This window comes from Pezoporus occidentalis, unplaced genomic scaffold, assembly GCF_034315485.1.
Source record: "Pezoporus occidentalis ecotype Australia unplaced genomic scaffold, CSIRO_AGI_Poc_V1 ctg135, whole genome shotgun sequence".
NCBI classification, from domain to species: Eukaryota; Metazoa; Chordata; class Aves; order Psittaciformes; family Psittacidae; genus Pezoporus; species Pezoporus occidentalis.
In genome coordinates, this window is record NW_026913157.1 from 3,955,161 (window position 1) to 3,975,475 (window position 20,315).

The 20,315-nt window shown below is 42.8% G+C and overlaps 1 protein-coding gene across 2 annotated transcripts in view; it reads left to right on the forward strand.

The window, feature by feature from the left end:
* The first annotated feature begins 7,445 nt into the window (after positions 1 to 7,445).
* Positions 7,446 to 20,315, forward strand: part of NUP93 (nucleoporin 93) — an 82,080-nt gene continuing 69,210 nt past the window's right edge. The window contains exons 1-2 of one of the 2 annotated variants that reach the window (XM_062609238.1): positions 7,446 to 7,686; positions 8,224 to 8,341. In XM_062609238.1, coding sequence (XP_062465222.1) covers positions 7,508 to 7,686; positions 8,224 to 8,341 — 297 coding nt within the window. In that variant the 5' untranslated portion in view covers positions 7,446 to 7,507. The remainder of the gene's footprint in view (positions 7,687 to 8,223; positions 8,342 to 20,315) is intronic. The other variant, XM_062609239.1, reaches the window with a different exon arrangement.

The following is a 20,315-nucleotide window of genomic DNA, read 5'->3' on the forward strand; positions in this document are numbered from 1 at the left end:
TATCCGTCCCACCAGGACACCCATCCTACCAGATTACCCATTCCACCACGATTCCCATCCCACCAGAACATCTGTCCCACCTAGACATCCATCCCACTAAGACACCCATCCTGCCAGGACACTCATCCCACTAGGGCATCCTGCTGGGGACCAGTGCACCCGTGGGGGTCCCTGCCCCAAGCTCTGCAGTGCCACAAGTGCTGTCCGCCTGCTAATTTTGGGGATGAAGCTCCATGGAGGGTGTAAGTGGGCAAGCTGGGGCCAAGCCCAAATGCAGCACACCCCAAGGCACAGATCAGACCGTGGCACGGGGAAAGCATGCTTTCTAGATGCCAGGTCTCAGCATATAGTCCTAAATACATCAGAAATAGTTTAAGCTACCCATTTAGAAAGAGCACAGGCTCCAGGAACCAGGCAGGCACCCAGCACTGGGAAAAACTGGAGGGGGTGGGGTGGGGGTGGTGGTGTTGGTGATATTAGCCAGCTGCTGGACAACCAGCAAGTGTCACAGCACAGGGAGAACAATCTAACCACCATGGGGAGGGTACACTGGGGATTTGCAGAGATTTTTTGCTGAGGGAGGTGGCTGAGCTGGAAAGGCTGTGAATCACCTTTGCCTCCTTGGGGACCTGAAGCAGGGTTGGTGGATAAGGCTGGGCTTATTCAGTCTTGAGAAGAGAAGGCTCTGGGAAGACCTTAGAGCAGCTCCAGTGCCTAAAGTGGCTACAAGAAACCTGGAGAGGGGCTTTAGACAAGGGCATGCAGGGACAGGACAAGGGGAAATGACTTTAAACTGGTAGAGGGGAGATTGAGATGAGCTCTTAGGCAGAAGTTCTTCCCTGTGAGGGTGCTGAGGCCCTGGCACAGGTTGCCCAGAGAACCTGTGGCTGTCCCATCCCAGCAGTGTTCAAGGCCAGGGTCTATGGGACTTAGAGCAACCTGCTCCAGTGGAAGGTGTCCCTGCCTGTGGCAAGGTACTGGGATGGTGATACTGGGAAATGGATGAGACTTAAGGTCCCTTCGAACCCAAACCAGTCTGGGATTCTATGACCTGGGGGCAGTCCTCACAGGACTGTAATTCATGGCAGAAGTGCTTAAGGTCTGCCCTGCACTCTGCTGGGGTCCTGAATCTCTGGCACACATTAGAAATGGTCCTGCCCCAGGGGCCAGGGCAGGGGTAGACCGGGGCATTGAGGCAGGCATCTCCTCAGTGTTTTAGAGACAGCTTGAGTGTTTTTATGTACCCTGAGTGAAGCTTGTGACTTGGAGAAAATTAAGTTGCAGATGTTTTATGACAGCTTGAAAAAACCCTCATAGTTAGTGAGGAAAAGAAAAGAAAGCCCCAGGAACATTTGAAGAAAGCCATGTTTTGATGCTTGTTGTCCTGCATGCAAGGAGACACCTTTAGGAAAATCCATATTTCTGTGTCAGTACAGGCTGGGATGTACCTTGACCAAGTGCATCCTGGTAAGGGATGTTTCTTGCTGCTGCTTTTTAAAACAAGTCTCAAGCAAAAGACACGACTACAATTATGAGGAGGGACTTTGGAGGTTCGGTGGATGATGTTCTGGAGCACTGATGAGGTCCAGTCACTACTTCTTACACAAGCAGGCTGTTATATGTGCCCTTCTGGGGTCTCCAAAATTCGCAGTTCCCAGATCCTGCCCTACAAGTCCAAGGTCCTCAGCAGCGCTTGCTCCAAAGCTTGTGCTAATGTCCCGCCCCGTGCGATTATGGACATGCTCCCATGTGGGGATCAAATGCAGTGTACCCCTTCAGGACACAGTTCCAGTGGTGATGGAGAGAATACTTGCTGGCTGTGTCTTATTTGCACGTGTACTTGGCCATAGAAGGGAGACGTGAGGTGAATTCATCACCCTCATTTTACCTCCTAAGGTATCAACTCTTGGAGTGGGGGTTGCCAGCATGAGTTGGCAGTGACTATGAAGGGAGAAGGAAGCAGAAAGGAGAAACCCCACGCGCTTTCCTTCTTTCTGTAGCTCTCTTTTTCTGGTCACTTCACCACTGTGCGGCGAGGGGGAGGAGGAGGCGGCGGAGGCAGCCTCGAACCTGTGTTTTCCGGGGCAAACCACCCTCCTCCCGCCCACCTCCGTACGGCGCTGTCCGTGTCTGCCTGCGAGCGCCCCAATAAAGTTGTTGTCGCGAGAGGGCGGGATCCGGCGCGCGGGAATAAGAGGCTCCTCCGCCAATGGGAGCACGGGGACTGACGTGAGGGTAGCCAATAGGTACGTGCTGCGCGTGGACGGCGGCGCGGAGGCGGGCAGGTGAGGGCTCTTCGCGGATGTGTGCTGGCCTCTCCCGTTGGCGCCTCTCCCTCCTGCGGTGGCCGGTGCGGGTCTTCCGCCTGCTCCCGCCGGGCCCTGAGTCCTCTGCGGCCTCCTCCCGCCCGGGGTTCCCTCTCCTTGGCCGCTGGGCTTGTCCCTCGGCGCGGGACTCTGACGGGGCCTCCTCTGAGGAGAATTTCCTCAGGGAGGCGGCTGCCTGAGGCAGGCGGTGGCCGGCCCCGGGCCGAGCATCTCAGCCGCAGTGCAGGCCGCTGCGGCGGGAGGAGTGTGGGGAGAAGTCGCAGGCCTCCCCGGAGGCTTCTCTAGGGCTCTTTCGGGGTAGGGGTGGGAGTGTTTGTTTTGTATGTCTCTGACCCCAAAATAACCCGCGTTAAAAGGCAGCGGGGCTGGTGAAGAGCAGCGTCTTCATTCGAGCTGGTTTGTGATGGTCGGCAGTGCGAAGCCCGGCTATAGCAGGGGAGCTTAGCATTTAGCCAGGGTGCCGTGTTGGTACTTTGGGAAGCAGAAACTCGTTGTTCGAATGGGGAGGCATCAGGAGAGCGGATCTCTGTATGCCTGTGATTTGATGTCTCTGTTCATGCTGGGGGGGGGGGAAGTGGAGGCATCGTTCCTCTCCACATCAGGGTTACAGGTTGATTCCTGACTGGGGGAGGATCTGCTGTCATGGGTCTGGTTATAGAGGCTCAGTGTTCTTTGCACTGCCTGTGATGCAACTTCGGTTTCACTGAAGGTTTTGTTAAGCTTATGTGACCTTGTAGTTGCCAAGGACTACTTTCATATGTGTCTTGCAGGATACAGCAGACTTCTGAGTGAAGAAGGTAAATCAGTTTATGATACTTGTGACTCTTGTTTTTCAGACCCGTAAGTTGGATTCAGGACAGGGTAGCTGTCTTTAAATGCTCCAACTTATGTACTGTAATGGCTCTTTGAGATCATAAAAAGCTTGGACTTCTGCATGCCTGCCAATAGATGAGATAAAGAACAAAACATACAGGACTGAAAGTCTTTATGGGGGGCAGGGGAGGATTAATTGGTGGGTGGCAGAAGAAACATTAGGTGTAGAAGATTGTGTGGCTTGTTCAGGATTTTCTATCATCAGCCCTTTGTTGCTATTGTACCAGACGGAGGACCAAGTATAGTGTGGAGCTTTTAGGTATTTGTCTTTCAGATGGCCTATCCTGATTTCATATGTTTTTAGTGTTGCTAGGGTATGGAAGTTTTCCCTTTGCAAGGTCTGATTAAACGTTGTGCTTTATATACTCAAGGGTGATCTGCTGAAAATGTGTAGCAGGTATTTGGGTTGTACTTGGCCACTTCCACTTGTGGAACATGAAAAATAAGGGAGTAAGAGACCTCAGAAGTTGACCCCAGTTGCGTCCCTGCTCATGGTGAGGTGTCAGTGGAAAAGGCACTTTTGCCTCAAATGTCAGCTGTACAAACTAGAGAATTGCCCCTTCTCTTACTAGAGTGCTAGTGTGTCTTCCTTAAAGAAGCCAATCCCAACTCATCAGACTAGGCCTTGGAGTACTCTGGAGCCTCTGCAAGAGGCCAATACTAGACTTCTTCCTCTTTGTTTACTATTTTGACTTTGTGACTTATGAAACTGTATTGATCCATCAGCAGTTCTGGATTTAGTCTTTCTCAAAGTTAATTAATCATTACAAAGCCTGTCAATATGTGAAGTACAACAGACGCTTGCCAGCAGTGCATGCTTGCAGCTCAGAAAGCCAGTTGTATCTTTGCTTTCAAAGAAATGTGGCCAGGAGGTCAATGGATGTGATTCTCCCTCTCTGCTCTAGTGAGACCCAACCCGGAGAACTGCGTCAAGCTCTGAAGTCCTCAGTACAAGAAAGAGATGGACCTGTTGGAGAGGGTCCAGAGGAGAGGCACAAAAATGATCAGGGGATGGAGCACCTGTCCTATGAGGAAAGGCTGAGAGAGTTGGGGTTGTTCAGCCAGGAGAAGACAAGACTGCAAAGACCCGATTGCAGCCTTTCAGTACTTAAAAGGTGCCTAGAAGAAAGATGGGGCAAGACTTTTTATCAGGGCCTGTTACAGCACAACAAGGGGTGATAGTTTTAAACTAAAAGAGGGAGATTCAGGCTGGACATGAGGAGGAAACTGTTTACAGTGAAGGTGGCAAGACACTGCTCCAGGTTGCCCAGAGAGGTGGTGGATGCGCCATCCCTGGAAACACTCAAGGCCAGGCTGGATGTGGTTCTGGGCAACCTGATCTAATTGAAGATGTCCCTCCTCATTGCAGAGTTGGACTAGATGAGCTTTGAAGGTCCCTTCCAACCCAAATCATTCTGTGATTCTATTTGAACTTCTTTCTGAAGCTAGTACAGCACATTGTTCATCATGGCCATATTTGAAGTAAAATAGCTACAGCATTCTTCACTGCGTAACACTGTAGTGCTCTTGAGGAGTTTTTAGGGGCTTTTAGGTAATAAGTCATCATTTTTAATCAGTCTGAACTGACTGAAGAAACCTGTCATCATCTTTCTTAGTTTCTTTCTGGCTTAAATCTAGTCAACCTGTACGAGATACAGTAATTGTGGTTTTAAATGTTGGGGAAACATTACACTGGGGTTTAATGGAATATTAGTCTAATGCCGCAGCTTCGATTAATAAGTCATCAAAGATCTTTTACAGAAGAGTCTTTTCAGTCCTGGCTTTTAGCCCAAGGTCGATTGGTTTCACAGAAATTAAACTTCTGATGTGTTTTCTTTCCCTTAGGTGTCAGTTGTTGCTCCTTCGCAAGCCAGATGTGAAAATTTGCCATTGCCCTACTCGTTACTGTGGCAGCGGTTTCCATCCTGCACAGCAGCATTAGGAGTCAGAGGGCAGTCTCTCATATGCAGTAAATTCTGTCACGGTGGAGACGGAGTTGTTCATGCTGTTACTCAGGCTAAATATTTGAATTCCGTCACTATTTAGAAAAAGTGTTTAGTGTTGGCTCTCTCAGTTCTGACCTGTCATTTCCAGTGCTTGATTATAATCACAGGTAGTTTAACTTGCTCCAGAATAACTAGTTTATTCTATATTTGCTGAATTCAGTTCAATCTCATCATTGTTGCAGTTGTGCTATATCAGCAAATTTATGGGGCAGACCTTATATAGTGTTGATGTGGAATCTATGGCTAAAAGGTACAGGTTTGGGAGCAGCTTTATAGTGCACTGATTCTCCATGCTTTTGGTTGCAGTGCTTTTAGAAGTTAGTGCCTTCCTATGCTCCTGGCTTTTTATCTTGTTGGTAATGAAAAGAGGAAACAGACTGGATCAGATCTAATCAAGCTGATGTCTGTTCTTGCCGTCGCTGCTCCCATAGGATCTGGTCAGTTCTGTACTGGAGTGTGGCTGTTCTGGTCGGTGTCTGCCAGCAGAGGTTGCTTCTGGCCAGGGTGCACCTGAGTTATTGCAAGTAAATACTGGAAGGACGTTCTGTGCTGCATTGCAGCACACAGAGTGGCTTATTTCAAGCACCACCCTTCCCTGATCCTCTCCATCTCTGTGACATGCTAATCTGTTCAACCAAATCCAGTCTCTGCTGTCTCACCTGATTAATAAGTCAGTGCAGACACGATCACTGCCGCCCCCAACAGCTCCCAGCTTTCCAGAAGTGGGTGGGAGTGCTTGTGAAATTCTCTATTCCTGGGTGCCAGCTGTTAAGGTTTGTCCTGGCACCCAGGCAGCAGGGATCATTTTCTAATTGCATGTATCTGAGTGAATCATCATGCAGTGCTTTTAAATCACTTGTCCAGACAGAAGCAGCGCTGTTGCCACTGGTAGTTGTACTTTGGAATGGTGCGAGTGAGAAAGTGAGGAGTATTGAAACTGTACTATTAAATTGCTTTGGAGTGGTTGAGGGGTACCAAGAAGTACTTGGAATTGTGGTCTGGTTTTGGTTTGTAAAAATGCCCAGTTTTCCTCTTGGTGGGCTCCCTTGACCCAGATAGTCTCCATTAATTTTAATTTTGAGTAAATTATAAAGTTGCTTGAGGTTAATATTTGAGATCTGGTTTATCTTACTTGATCCCAGACCCTTTGGGTTAGGGTGCAAGTGCAGTCAGAGAGTGTACTGGAGATTCCCATGTCTGGAGCACTGTTCAACAAGACTAGATTTACATGATTTTTTTCTTGGGGCTTTACAGAGGTGCCAGGTGCTTGTAGCATATAGCTGGTTTAGCTGCAAGTCATGGATTTGGTGTGTGAAGGGTTTAGATTTCATATTTAATTTACATGGACACTGTTGCAGCTACATGTTTGGTTTTTTTTCATGCTAATTTCAAACACTACATTTTTGTCTTTTCTGTAACAATAAGAGGATCCATTCTGAATTTGGAACTGCGCAATGCACTGTTGACCTCATCCATTCCAGCCCTTGCCTTAGTTTCTTTAACTATGCTCTCATTTGGTCTGTGCAAGCAATTCTCACAAACGCTGGTAAAACTTTCTGCATGCCTCAGAGTTAGAGGCACATCTTCTATGTTGGAACAACGTGTACTTATCCCTTTTGACTAAGGGATTAATATTGTGTAGATTAGCACATTTTAGTAGATGGTTAGTTATGGCTGTCTATGTACATGCGTCTGCTTGTCTGTTTTGCTGGTAATTTAACCTCATATGTAAGTTGTGTGTTTTTAGCCCTCATGCATATATATCTAGATGCATGTGTATATATATCTATGCATGCACATGTATGTATCTCAATTTTTAATATATAAAAATATAAAACCATATGATAGCTTGAGTGGAAGGGATCCATGAGGATCATTGAGTGATCTGACTCTTCAAATTACTTTTTATATATATATATGTATGTAGTATGCACATATATATATATGTGTGTGTGTACAAGTAGGTTTTAGCTAAATTAACACAAAAGTCTTCACAGGGATGTCTCTGCTTTCACTCTCATTTATAACAAGGCAGTATATGGCATCTGCATCCCATTTCTGACAGGCCCATAGATAGGCCTTGAGAATGTAGTCCTGCAAGGCAAAGCTCTCTGAGACCACTTGAAAGTCTTTCCTTAATGTTTAGTGCTTGGGGAGTATGGGCAGAGGAGTATCCTATTCTAGAAGACCTACTCATGCCGGTCTGTCTGTGGTGCCATAGGTATAGAAACTGTTTATAGTTGATCAAGCATCTTTTTCTCTGAAGGTTTTTGTGCATCTTGAGTGAGACCTGCCACAGAGATGGATACTGAAGGCTTTGGTGAGCTTCTCCAGCAGGCGGAACAGCTTGCAGCTGAGACAGAAGGTATCTCTGAGCTGCCTCATGTAGAACGCAACCTGCAGGAGATTCAGCAGGCTGGGGAGCGCCTGCGCTCCCGCACTCTGACCCGCACTTCCCAGGAGACTGCTGATGTTAAGGCGTAAGTACAGAGTTCCAGCATTGGAAACTCTGCAGAGAGCAGAAGCTGTTTATAGGGTTGACTTCTAGTGTGGGTGGGAGGACATGCCCGGGAGAAACAGAATGACTGCAGAGCTGGTTCCCCCCGCCCCCTTTCTCCTGCTTCCAAAACCCAATACAGTGATTGGAGGATGTATCTGAGGACCTATTGTTCTTGAATTTGGGCACTAAAGCCAAAAAGTGCAGTCCCTTGTTCTGGCTGCCGCTGAAGACATTTACGAGTATGCTATAGATTTATTTTTTTTTTTTTCTCTCTGGAAGGACTTGGCAGCTGTGCAGTACTGCAGTGGAACAGCAGAAGGAGTTCAGCAGGGCTGAGGAGGCTAGAGATACACATAGGGCTATTCAGAGTTTGGGTTTTTTTTGCTTTTTATATAACACAGCTGGGAACACTGTCTGTACATGGCTAACTGCTGACCTAAATATTGACAATGAATTTGGGTTTAGAGTTCTGTCTGTTCAATACTAATTTCATACTTGTGTAATTTCTTCCTTATAGGTCTGTGCTTCTTGGGTCTAGAGGGCTCGATATATCTCACATTTCTCAGCGTCTAGAGAGTCTAAGTGCAGTCACTACATTTGAGCCTCTTGAACCTGTTAAGGACACTGACATCCAGGTAGGGGCATTTGAGTTACTGCCTTTGTAACTGCTGTTTCTGTGTTGTGGTTCAAAGCTCTTTGAAGGCATTTGTGAAAATAGCCTTGCTCTGTGTTTAATTCACTGGCTAGAGGGTGTACAGGAGAGATGTGCTGCTTTCAATGGGGGAAGATGTTTGTTAGCCATCAGAAGCAGCATTTAAGTACCATACTGGTGGACATACTTTAAGTTCTAAACTCTTGCTGCAGTCAAGAGGAACTAGGTATGTGCTGTCTGCCTTTGTGGACCTGTCTGTTTGCTTTGCAAGCCTGAACTACAACATGGATACCTCTCCCTTATAATTTTGAGATTTTTTATGTCTGATTATAAGAACACAAGTAGAACCACTTATCAGTTTGGAGGTGTTGGAATGGGGGCATTTAAGTCAAAATACAAAGGAGGTGAGTGTAGCTTTTTCTTTCAGTCTATATCAGATGTCACAGCCTTGTCTTGGTAGTAGACTGACTTTGCCATGTTTCTTTTGCTTTGTGACTTTGCATATGCTTTGCCAATATGATTTAATCTTACAAATTTTCATGTAGCTCATCTCCCCAGATGTCTTAGAAATTAATATGAGCCATTTATTTTTGTATTATGATAGTTGCCTGCCCTTGTAGGATACCTTAATGATGAAAAGATCTGTGGTATTCATTACTCAGTTAAGAGCTGGTTATGAAATTGATGTTGTGGGTTGCGTTGACGATACTGGTCTGAATTACTTTCTAACAATTTTGAACCTTATATTGTCTCTCCTTACTGGCAGATGGCTAAGTTAGAAGAGTCAAAAGAGCTGTAAGCTCTTCTTTTTTTAGCAGAAGTAGTATGCCCTAAACTACTCAACTTCAGAAGACAATGGGGAGGGAAGAGTGTGGAGATACCCCATTTTACTTAACGGTATGTTTTGTTTAAGCTTTTGGTGCCATCCGTTTTGGGTGGACAGGTGCTTGATCTAGACTCTTCCTAGTGTTAGGAGCCTTGTGGTCTCCTGTCTTCAGGTAGATCTACTTAATCTGCTCTTCTTTAAGCCCCATAGCCTTTCCAGTATGCTACGTATGTGCCCTGGGACACATGTCAAGGACACACTTCCTTGCAGTGCAAGCAGTACTCCTCTGTTTTAGGGCTGCCTTCAGCACTCTCAGGCTGGGAATGCAGAGGAGTGACTCTGTGTGAGGACTGATTACTTAGAGCAGCTAAAGGGCTTTCTGAAGATGAGATTTCTTCTTGTACCTTTGCTCCTCTTCACCTTCTGGCAATTCCTGGCATGCCTGGCTATCTTCGCACCCTCCCCAGGTGGTTTTCTTCTCTCTTTCACCAAAAATTGGTGCACTCTGGAGACTTTATGTATTGCATAATGAGAGCTCTAAACCACTGGCATTGTTCACTTTCTCTTCTCTCATTTTCCTTTGTTCCAGTTTCCAATGTTGTACTTCTAATTGGTGATGTTAAACTTCCTTTTTTTTTTTTTTCTTACTGCTGCTAATTCTTTAATTTCCGTGGTGTTTTTCCTTTCTGCTTTAAGGGCAATCATATTGTAGATTTTGAAACCCAGAAGCAATGGAGCTCTTGACTTTCTGAATCTAAGACTTGTGGCCTGTAAGAAAATGAATAGGGCTGTCTAATACTCACATTTTATTTTATTTTGCCGGTTACCTGAGAAAGCGTTCACATTCTGCTTCTGTCTGAATTATACTTATCCCAGGGTCTTGTCATTCAATGTGGTGATTTTGGTATATTTGGTGATCTTCTCAATATATTTTCTTATTCCCATGACCCATGTCAATATTTATTTTTCATTAGAATGCATTTATTTCTTCAGGAAAAGGAAGTGTTTAAGTTGACGTTATGGACTAAGCTTGCTATAAACTATTAAAATTATTTAAATAAGAGTATTTTTTAAACAAGTAAGTGACAGGTAAGATTTCTTAGTTGGAAAAGCTTGGAGGATGTGGGAGGAGATTTTTTTTTTCACTATCTTACACCTGAAATAAAAAGATTTCCAGCTATAATTAAGCAAATTTGGTATCTGAGACCCACTGATTTCAACTCGAGGTGATTTCTGTGGGTACTTACCTTGCATAGGCATGCGGGAAAATTTCTTAAATATTGGTCTGTTTGCATGTTTTAAGTGTTGAAATGCCTCTGTGTCTACCCATCATTTTTAGTCTTTTTACTAACAAAGTTAATGACTTTTTTTTTTGTCTCACAGAGACAATTTGAAATGCAAGCATTTTGAAATACAAGCTGGGTAGTTTTTGCTTTATATAAGGCATTTTAATTGACTGAACATTTTAATATGGTCTCTTTCTCCTAGGATTCTAGTCCATCCTAGGAGCTTGACATGAAGCACATGTGTAAGATAAATAAGACATTTCTAACTTACTATTTTCAAGCTTAACAAAAATGTTTAAGATCCTGAATAAATCCTGTTCTTTTAAAAGTAACTTAATATTGTAAATACAGATACAATTTTATTCTGTTTAGGAAAGCTTCAGATCTAACATAAAACAGTGGTTAATTGCAAATCAATATGTTTAAATGGCCAAATTGGCCAATGAGATTCAACCTTTCCTTTAGGAAAACAGCTAAAAAGTGCAAATGAAAAACAGGATTAAAATCAATCATTTAAATCAAAGTTCCCTGCTTGCTCTTTTGAATCGTGATTAACACTGGTGATTTAATCAGTGATCACTTTAACTGCTCATGTCTGAAGCCTAATAAATGAGTGCTTTGCATAAAACTTCTTTGCAGGCCACATGTGGAAAATCTTCACAGTAAATTAGCTAAAACTGTTTGCAGTGGGAAGCGTGGCAGGGTGCTCCAGTTTAGATGAAGAGTCATTTAAAATGTTTTATCCCTGTTTGTTCTGCAGTTAATAGATGAAAGGCTTTTGGTGCTGTTTTGCAGAACTTCATCCTCTGCTCTGTCTGAGGATATCTGCAGTCACATCTCAAGCTGCCTAGCTGATGTCAGTAATGGTCTCTTATCTGCAAGTAACTTGTATGAAGTCATCAACTGCAGGATCTTGTCCTTTCTGAGCAGTTTTTGTTAAGTTTTTGTTCTTAATTATGTAAGAGGACCTTTGTGCTATCCACTGCTGATTGTCCTCTAATTAGCCTTAAATGATTTGATGCTTTAGATGAAGATATGCTACAAAAGCTTCTTCCTATGTTCCTTTTTCTTACACCTTCTGATGATAGTTGGGATTTGTTTTCTTCCTAGCTAATTTAGTTTCATTTGGTTTCTTTAGGCTTGTGTTTATTTCTGTCCTTTCCAATGTTACCATTACTCATTTTTTTTAACCAGCAAAAACTTCTCAAATACTTAATGAACTGGATTCACAGTTTACCATCACTGTTGTAGGCTCAGCTGTCCTTTCTCATCCCATTTTCTCCTGATGCTCAGTGCACATACTTAAATCCTGTCTGAAACATAGTTGGTTGTAGATTCTTTAACACTTCAGTTATTCTTGTGTATGTGGTGTCCCTCTGCTTCAGTTTGGGCAGGCAGTGCTATCAGTTCATAAATACTTTACAAGCAGAGGCACAGATCTGATGCTTAGCCTTTGACTGTAGCAGTTATGTGAAGGTTACAAATATGACTAAATCTTTATTGTATGAATTTTAGGTTTCTGCTTTTAAATATTCAAAGCTTTTACAGCATGAAAATAATCCCTAGACTTCCTGTTGTGTGCTCACACAACTCCTTTGCATCCAGTGATTTCTTTGGACAGTTTGCTTGAGCTTCTTCAGCTTTCGTATGTGAAATATTTACTTACTGTCTGTGTTCTTTCTTATGCTGCAGTCTATTCGGGCAGCCTATATGTTAGAGTCTGATATCTCAAATGATGGCTGTCAGCACTGCAGAAGGAGAACTCCAGGAAATATCTTCTTTCTTATAGATGAAAACACAGCAAGAAAAAGCAGAGAGGAGCATCCTAGGGCCTGAAGTCCCAATATACTGATGTGAGTTTCAGAAAGTGTTAAGAGAATCTAGGAATTTACCTTAATAGAAGCGTCAGCTTGGGACTTTCCGTACAGAGCCTCTTTTAAATGGTACTCCATCCATAGTGCTGACTAAAAAGAAGTGCACCAAATTGCAGCTCAATTAATTACCTGAATTATTTATCAGATGTAAAATGTAGATTGCTTGCTTGTGAAAGGGTTGAGAGTCTAGGAAATGTTTCCCACTAGAGCAGTAGGCAGGGAAGATTATGGAAAAGTCTAGGCTTGCCATTAAATGATAGGACTTCTTATTTTTCCTCTCTCATTTCAAAGATGGTCTTCTTAAAGTGCATGCAACACACCAGACACTTCTTGCAGGAAATCCAATTCATAACAATTCCTATGTGAAGACTTTATAAAGACCAAGTTGTCAAAAAGCCCTATTTTGGCAAAATCTGTCAGAGTTGAATATGGTAGTCAAGGGGTCCTTGATGTTCTTGATGCCATGTTTAGCACAGAAATGTGTGTTGGGTTTTCTGTTTGTTTGTGGCTTTAAAAATCCCAGGTAAGAGTTGATTGTGCAAGCTGGTATCCTGCAAATGGCATCTGTGTATATAAACAGAATATTGACATTCTGAAAGGTGTTGTCTTCTCTTTCAAATGTGCAAACTACAACATCCTCTTTTAGTGAGCACTGTCATAGCAGACCTCTCTCAAGTCACAGTAATGGCAGCCAAAGAAGGAATTATGTCCACTATATGGCAAGGCTGCAGTATTGTAACGTGAGCTAGGACCTGGCTCTTCCATGTGTACTGTTTAGTTTATGTGCATGGATGTTGGCGAGAGGTTTGGTGTTGCTCTAGTGAAGTACTTTTGGGTACCTGGTTATTTGTGTTGTTTGCAGGATCAAGGCCTAATTTATACCTACAAAGGTAGTTGGACTGGCTACAGTATATGTTATGCTTTACAGTAATGTTGTGCTTTTGTGTTTTGAACATGTCACAGTGGTTTAATACTAGATTTAGGCCCCCTGCATACTTGTTCTGAAATGGCTAAGCCCAAAGGCATGATGTAGTTTCAAGAAATGGTGCTGCTATCAGTTTTAAGGCTTGGTCCAGCTCTGTGCAGATCTGTGAAATAAATGCTGGAAATGAGCTCTCCTTGTGTACATTGTTGATCTGCTTGGAGAGTTTGAGGGGAAGCCCTGGCTCCGTTACACTGAAGGAAAATTTTGTGAATTACCTCATCTGTACAACAGTTTCACCTTCCCTTGTGGTCTAGGCAGAGCTGAAATTAAGGGTTGCATACCAGGGCTTGGGTTTGATTTCTGGGTGTAGATGTTCAGAGTATTGACTGAGTAGCTTTCTGGTGGAGGTCGAGATACAGAAGAGCGAGCTTTTATCTAAATGAGGACAGAAGGTTAGGCTGAAATGTGTCCATGTAGCAACTAAGGCAGACTGAAATTAAGTAGCTGGGATGTTGTCAAGTTTTCCAGAGTACCGTAAACAGGGTTTGTAGCAAAAGCAGCCTTCAGTGTTGGTAGAATCTGGGGCCCGGGATGCTTGCCCCAGCTCTGTGTGTTCTGTTCATGTGTACATAAGTGTGTGATTCATAATTTAAACACACTCTGACATCAGATACCAAAAGGGTGCAGTATTCAAACAGTGAGCTCTTACTGCTATTTTACATTACCATTTGTGATGTACTTTGTCGTATCTGCTAGAATTAAGCCAAAGCCTGTGGTAATCTTATTCGGGTGTAACTAAAATCAGAGTTTATAAATGGAAATGCTGACACAACCTAAAAGGGGCAGCCTCAAGTGCTTTTCACCATCCGTTGTTTGCATTAACTTAGCCTGAAAATGCATTTTTCCTTTTGCAGATTTTGTCCTTTCCCATTTGCCAAACATTGATTTCTCCTCTCTTCCCCCCCCCTCCCAAGTCCTTCAGTTCTAATGGGGCTTGAAATTAAGGTGGCTTTATTTTTCCTGGCACTTCCTTGTTCACCCTAATCAATGATGACAGCACAGCTGTGGGGGCCTTTTAACCACTGCGGAGCCAGGACAGTGAATGCAAGAGGATAATCTTTTAGTGGGGTTTTTTAGCGCCTGTCATTAGCTGTTGGCTTCTTTGCATTGCTGCAGTCTGAATGAAAAATATTTGTGATCATAGTTGTGAATTTTTCAAAAGCTGAAAAAACCTTGTGCTCCAAAAATGCTGCTCTGAAAAGGTCCTCAGAAGTAATTCTTCCTTCTGTTACTAGCACATGCTAGTATCAAACCTTGCAACCTTCTTTGCCCAGTTTGTCTCACTGATTTCATTCAGGATTTGACCCTTAATGTACACACTTGGATATGTAAATCAAGAATATAAATATCATGGTAATTAAATGTGGCCAGAGGCAATTTTAACACAATTGGAGAAAGCAGCAATGTAGACTGAGTATTTTGACATGCAGCAAATGCTGTTAAGAGATGTGGACCTTAGAAATACAAATTATGGAGACTTCCTTATCACATCTGATGTGTTTACATGCCTTCCTCCTTTTAGGTTAAGATGTAACAGCTTTACATAAGCCTCTGAAGGAAATCTGCAGCCTGTCTGTGGTTCTGATGAGTGATCAGGCTTGCAAGTGCTTCTGCAGCATGCAGCCTTGGTGAGGCAGACAGGGGTTTGGTGGCCTCTCTGCCACCTTCCTGATGCCAGCTGTCTCCTAGAGCCCCTCTGAATGCGCAGATCAGGCTTGTGCAGACCAAAGAATGCCCTGGGAAATGCCACTCTGTGTGTAGACTGGGCTGTGAGTGGGGTTTAAGAAAGCAGGCTTCTCTATCTCATAGCCACTGTGGAGTTGTTTGGTTTGTGGTGCTTTTTTTGTTTTCTTTTTCAGTTGTTTATTTGGGTTGCCTTTTTTGGGGCGTGTGTGTGTTATTTGTTGTGTGGTGTGTGTGTTGTGTTTTTTTTGGGGTGTGTGTGTTATTTGTTGGTTTTTTTCCCCAATAAAAGAAAAAAGCCCAAACCAAACACAAAATCAACCAACCAAACACCCCTCCCCCCCCCCAACCACAAACCAACAAACCTTCCCCCCTCCCCCCCCAAAAAAAGAATACCCAAAACAAAACATCAGGCTAAAAGCCTCAAATACTGCTTTTGGTGTCGAGCAGGTGTGGGAATAACACTGTATAAAGCAGGGTGGGAAGGAGCCCAAAACACTGGAAATGTATTTGGGCTTTGAGGTTTGTTTTGTTGGGTTTTTTTGCTTGTCACTTTTCCCCTCATGTGATTACATTTAAGTGCAGTTTTCTCTGGTTTTTGCTACTGGTTTAATAGCATGATTTAGTAGTGCAGTTTTAAATTACCCTGGCATGACCATCCTGAAAAACAAACCCATGCACTCCCCAAAAACCCAAACCATGGCACATTTGATGTAAAATATTCCATGGTGTTTTATTAGTTGACCACATTACAGCCACTCAGTAAATGCTGTGAGACTGAATTATTTCAGATTTCTTTTGTTTGCTTGGTTGCATACTAACTGAAGTAATTAGTTGGTGATCTTCCAGTTCATCATAGCTCTGATCATGGATTCCTAACCCTAAAGGGTTAGGAACAGGGAGAGAAGAGACATGATCTGCATTTCTCTTTCATCGTGGGTGAACAAGAAAGTATGAAAGGGACATTCGAAAACTTTTATGCTAATGCAAGGTCATGAGATGGAAAAATTGAGAGCTCTTGTTCTAGGAGCTATGTTTATTGATCAGTTTAAATTCTACTGTGTCCTGTCACATTTTACATTTCCTGTCTGCTTAATCCAGATATGTCCTTTGCATCTTAAATAGGTGCGACTGGAGACTTTTAATAAATGTCTTTGAAGTATCTATCATAAGCATCTTAGACCAGATTTTGAGTTACAACACTTGACTTCATTCCCTTCCCCCCTCTTATTTTAATACTTGTGCCGTGTGGCTCTGCTCTTTAATGAAAATTGTTTCAATTCCTAATTGAATGTTAACTCATACCCCTCTGAAGGGGCAAATAGGGTATAAAAGGGAGCTCGGAGATCACATACCCAAAATGCAGCCTCTTCTGTTCTTAGCTGTAGACATTTTTGCTTCTCTCGGTAGCATTGCAGGACTTTAAAACACCATGTGTAGTTAAAACTGTACAGTGAGCCTCGGCTGGTAGGATGTGATTATCTGAGTCAGAATTCCACCAAGACTCGGCTTGGAGGAATGTTACTGTTGCTAGAAGTGCTCTAGGATGTTCAGTGACTTTCAGGGTCCAAGTTGCATCTTAGCAGGAGGACTGCACTTCTAGCAATGCAGTACATTTTAATGTCACGGTCTCCCATTAATATAGTGCTTGCTGAGGTCTTGTATTGACTACTGACCTAGACAGTGTGTGCTCAGCATGTGCAAATGAACTATTGGAATTAGTGTTTTCATGGTGCTGGAAAAATTTAGTAGAATGGGTTCATCTCTGTGGTTATATGGATTGGTGGGATATAAATTCTACCAATCTGGCAATTTGCCACCTCCCTGTATCATGCAATAGAGCAATTACTTGAGATAAAGAGATGGTTTTATTTATTTATTTGAGGTTCAAGTGTAGCTTTTGCAAAGCAGCACTTCATTTGGTTTTGTAAAATATTGGTATTTCCATCAACTTTGAAACCATTACGAAGAAAGCAGACTTTAGGGTGGAAGATTTTGGCTAGTAACAGAGCAAGACCACAGTGTTGGGGCTTTTGGGTTTGTTTTTCATATTAATGTATACTTAGATTTGAAGTAATCCAGTTGTTTCCTAAGTATGGACCATGGTACGTCCTTCTGGTGCCTCGGTGGAAATTTGAAATGGAGAGCCTGGGTTTTGAGAAGCTTTGCTCGTAGCTGTGCAGAGAGGTCTTGTTGCAGGGACTTCTCACAGATGGCAGCAGGTTTGAGTCACAATGTTGCAGTGTGTTACTGGACCTAAGATACAGGTTTGGGACTGAAAAATGAACATTCCCCTATTAAAGGCAGTGTGGCTTTTCTGTTCATGCTTCTGAAATGGAGAAATACAGGAAAAAGTCTTAACTGTAAGAGGGGGAAAAAAAAAATTCTGATCTTCAGCAAACTTCTCTGAAGTGGGCATCTTGGAGCTGACCTACATGCAGAGAGGTGGGTTTGTTACCTTTATGCTGAACTATTGTTTTTACAGGGGTTTTTGCTATTGTCTTTGTTACTTAAGCATTGTCTTGAGCATCTTTCTCACCTGATCTCTCATGGTGCTGGGGGCTGCACGAAACAAATCACTGTTTTCACAGGGGAAGCTTGTGACTGGGGCAGGCCAGACCATCTCACTGCACTCCTGTGATCACAAATGGCGTAAGTCCTGGATACTCTGTTTCTGGCCAGGCTGCTCATCAAGTCTATTAGAAAAAACAATACCTGCTGCAGCTCTCGACTCCCTCCCCTCCTTTCAAGCGCCTCTAATTTACTCTGGCATCTCAAAAGTGTTACTGGACTGATGAATTCCACTGGGGTTTCTTATGAAATGATTTGCATTAATGTAGCGGTCTGGGAAAGGCCCCAGGTAGATTGTTGTGCATGCCCTCCTCTCTGCTGTAGTAATTAGTCAGTTTGACTCCACATCCAAAATCCTAATCCTAGGCATTATTGAGCTTTGGTTTAAAACAGTAACTAGCTGATAAGTGTGTAAACTGTTTACCAGTGCTTGGGCATCAAACTGAAGTTTCTGCATGCAAAACAGCAGCCTGAAAATTTGGCATTTTGCAGAAGGAATGTTTGGGTTGTGTGTATGGATGTTTTTTTAACTTTTTGAAGTCAAAATGAATTCTTATCCTTGCCAAGATACGCTCCTGAAAGAAAGTTGCAGCCTTTTCAGGTGGAACTAAGGACGCATGCATTTGACTTACTCATTTAGATTTTTGCATAACTTCTGTTCTTGCTGCCTCCTTTCTGTTTTGTTTGGGTTTTTGTTTTGGTGTTTTTTTTTCCATGTCCTTTATTTCTTGTCTTTCTTGCACTCTCTTTTTTTCCTTACTTCAGTTGTATTTATTCCCTTTCCTTTCCTACTTCGGATTCATTTATAACCTCCTGCCCACTCTTTACTCAGGTCTGTTCTTTGACATTATTTTGGGTGCTCGAGGGTTATTTTACTTACTTTGATCTAAATCATTAAAGTCGTGTTCAAACAAAAAGCACTTGTGTGAAATGTCTCTTGCTGTTTTTCTGTGCACATGGAAATGACCGAAAGAAGCTTAGGGAGGTGGGTTGGAAATTTTCTATACCATTCCATTATTTGTATCTCAGCAACCATGCAGGATTCATGGTGCTTCCACCAGAAAGAATCTGCTTAAACATCATTTTGAGCCACCGCTAACAGATTATTTTTTAGCATAATTGGAACAGCATGCTTAATTGTTGCTTGGTAAAAATGGCTTGAGAAAGTTGGAGGGAGAGACTTAGCTTTAAAATAACTTAATAGAGAATAACATAGCATATTGAAAGCTTTTGCAACTGCAGTGCAAGTCTCTGTGGACTGTCCTTTCCAAGCACTGATTCCTGGATGATGTGATTTCTTCAGTCTTCATTGTGGGCTGGAGGTTGGAAAGGGGAGAGAGGTTTTCTAACCTACAGTAGTTTTAAGGGAGCAAAGGCTGTCTAGTGTCACTATGAGTGCTGCTCAAAGGCAGGTGAAGGAGGAAAGTCTGTGGTAAACACATCAGTACTTAATTTCAATTTCAGCAGCTTTATTAAACCTTTCTGAATGGTTCAGTTGGCTGTCCTAGACTTGAATCAGATGTCATTAGCTGAAACTAAATTTGTCATGGTTGATTTATTAGATCAGACTTGGGACACATCTATTCAGTTGCCTTTATGTGCTCATGACCAGCACTGGATAATTGCAAGGAGAAACATTGCCGGAGATGTTCATGGGGAAATCTGCCTGTTATTAGGCTTCACCCTTTCTCTAGTGGTTAGAGATTAGTTAAAACCCTGAAGCATCAGGGGTAATAATTCTACAATTTTAGTGTTAAACACAGCTCTAGATATTGTCAGTATCCATACTCAGGTTTTAATCCCATTATGTTTTTGGCCTTGCCATCTTCCTGTGGTAGTAAGTTCCACAACTCAATTACAGTTTGTGTAAAATTTATTTCCTTTTATTGGTTTTTAGCTTGGCATCATTTAAACAGACATCCTTTTCCTGTTGTTCAGATCTGCATGACTTGGGTTTCTGGATCTGCCCTTTCTAGACGACTTATTTCACAAATGTTTATTGTTTATTTGTTTCCCTTTTTTAATGTTACCCATCCCAAAATGTTCTCACCTTACATCATGTGAGTGGGTATACATGCTTCTGCTAATTCCCCAAATTCATCCTACAGTTCTTTTGAGGGTGACTGTTCAGCTTGCACTGTATTCTTGATAAAACTACACCATTGGTTTCTCTGATAACCAAGTTTAGTGTAGCCAAACTCAGCATAAAGGCAGAAGTAGCAATCTGAGAAGGATTTGACTGTAATCTCAAATAAGTGGGAGTGTGCAGGTGGGGATGCCATGCAGTATCATGACAAATCCTTATCTGTAAATGAGTTTGCAAGCCAATAGGATTCCTTGGGCCAGATTCTAATGTATGAGAAAAGGCATTTCTGAAGAGAAGTGGGGAGGAAATGGAGTGGAAAAATCCGACATTTCAAATAGATGAGCGGGAGCCTTCATGTTATCTCTACATCCTCTCAGCAGTAATTGATTTTGCCTGCTATGGTTACCATATAGTAACTCTGAAACATTCATTGTTTCTTTCCTCTCCTGCCCCAAGGCTTGTAACAGAAAATGGCATGTTTAAATCCTTTTACTGTCTGTTAAGTAGGTACAAAGATCTAAAGGCTTTAATGAATTTGAAATAATCACTAATTCAGTAGTGCCATTCTCTTGACTAAAAGAGACCATGCCCATTTTGAGGTGCTAGTGAAAACTGAATGGTGGAAACTGGATACAGAGACCCATAT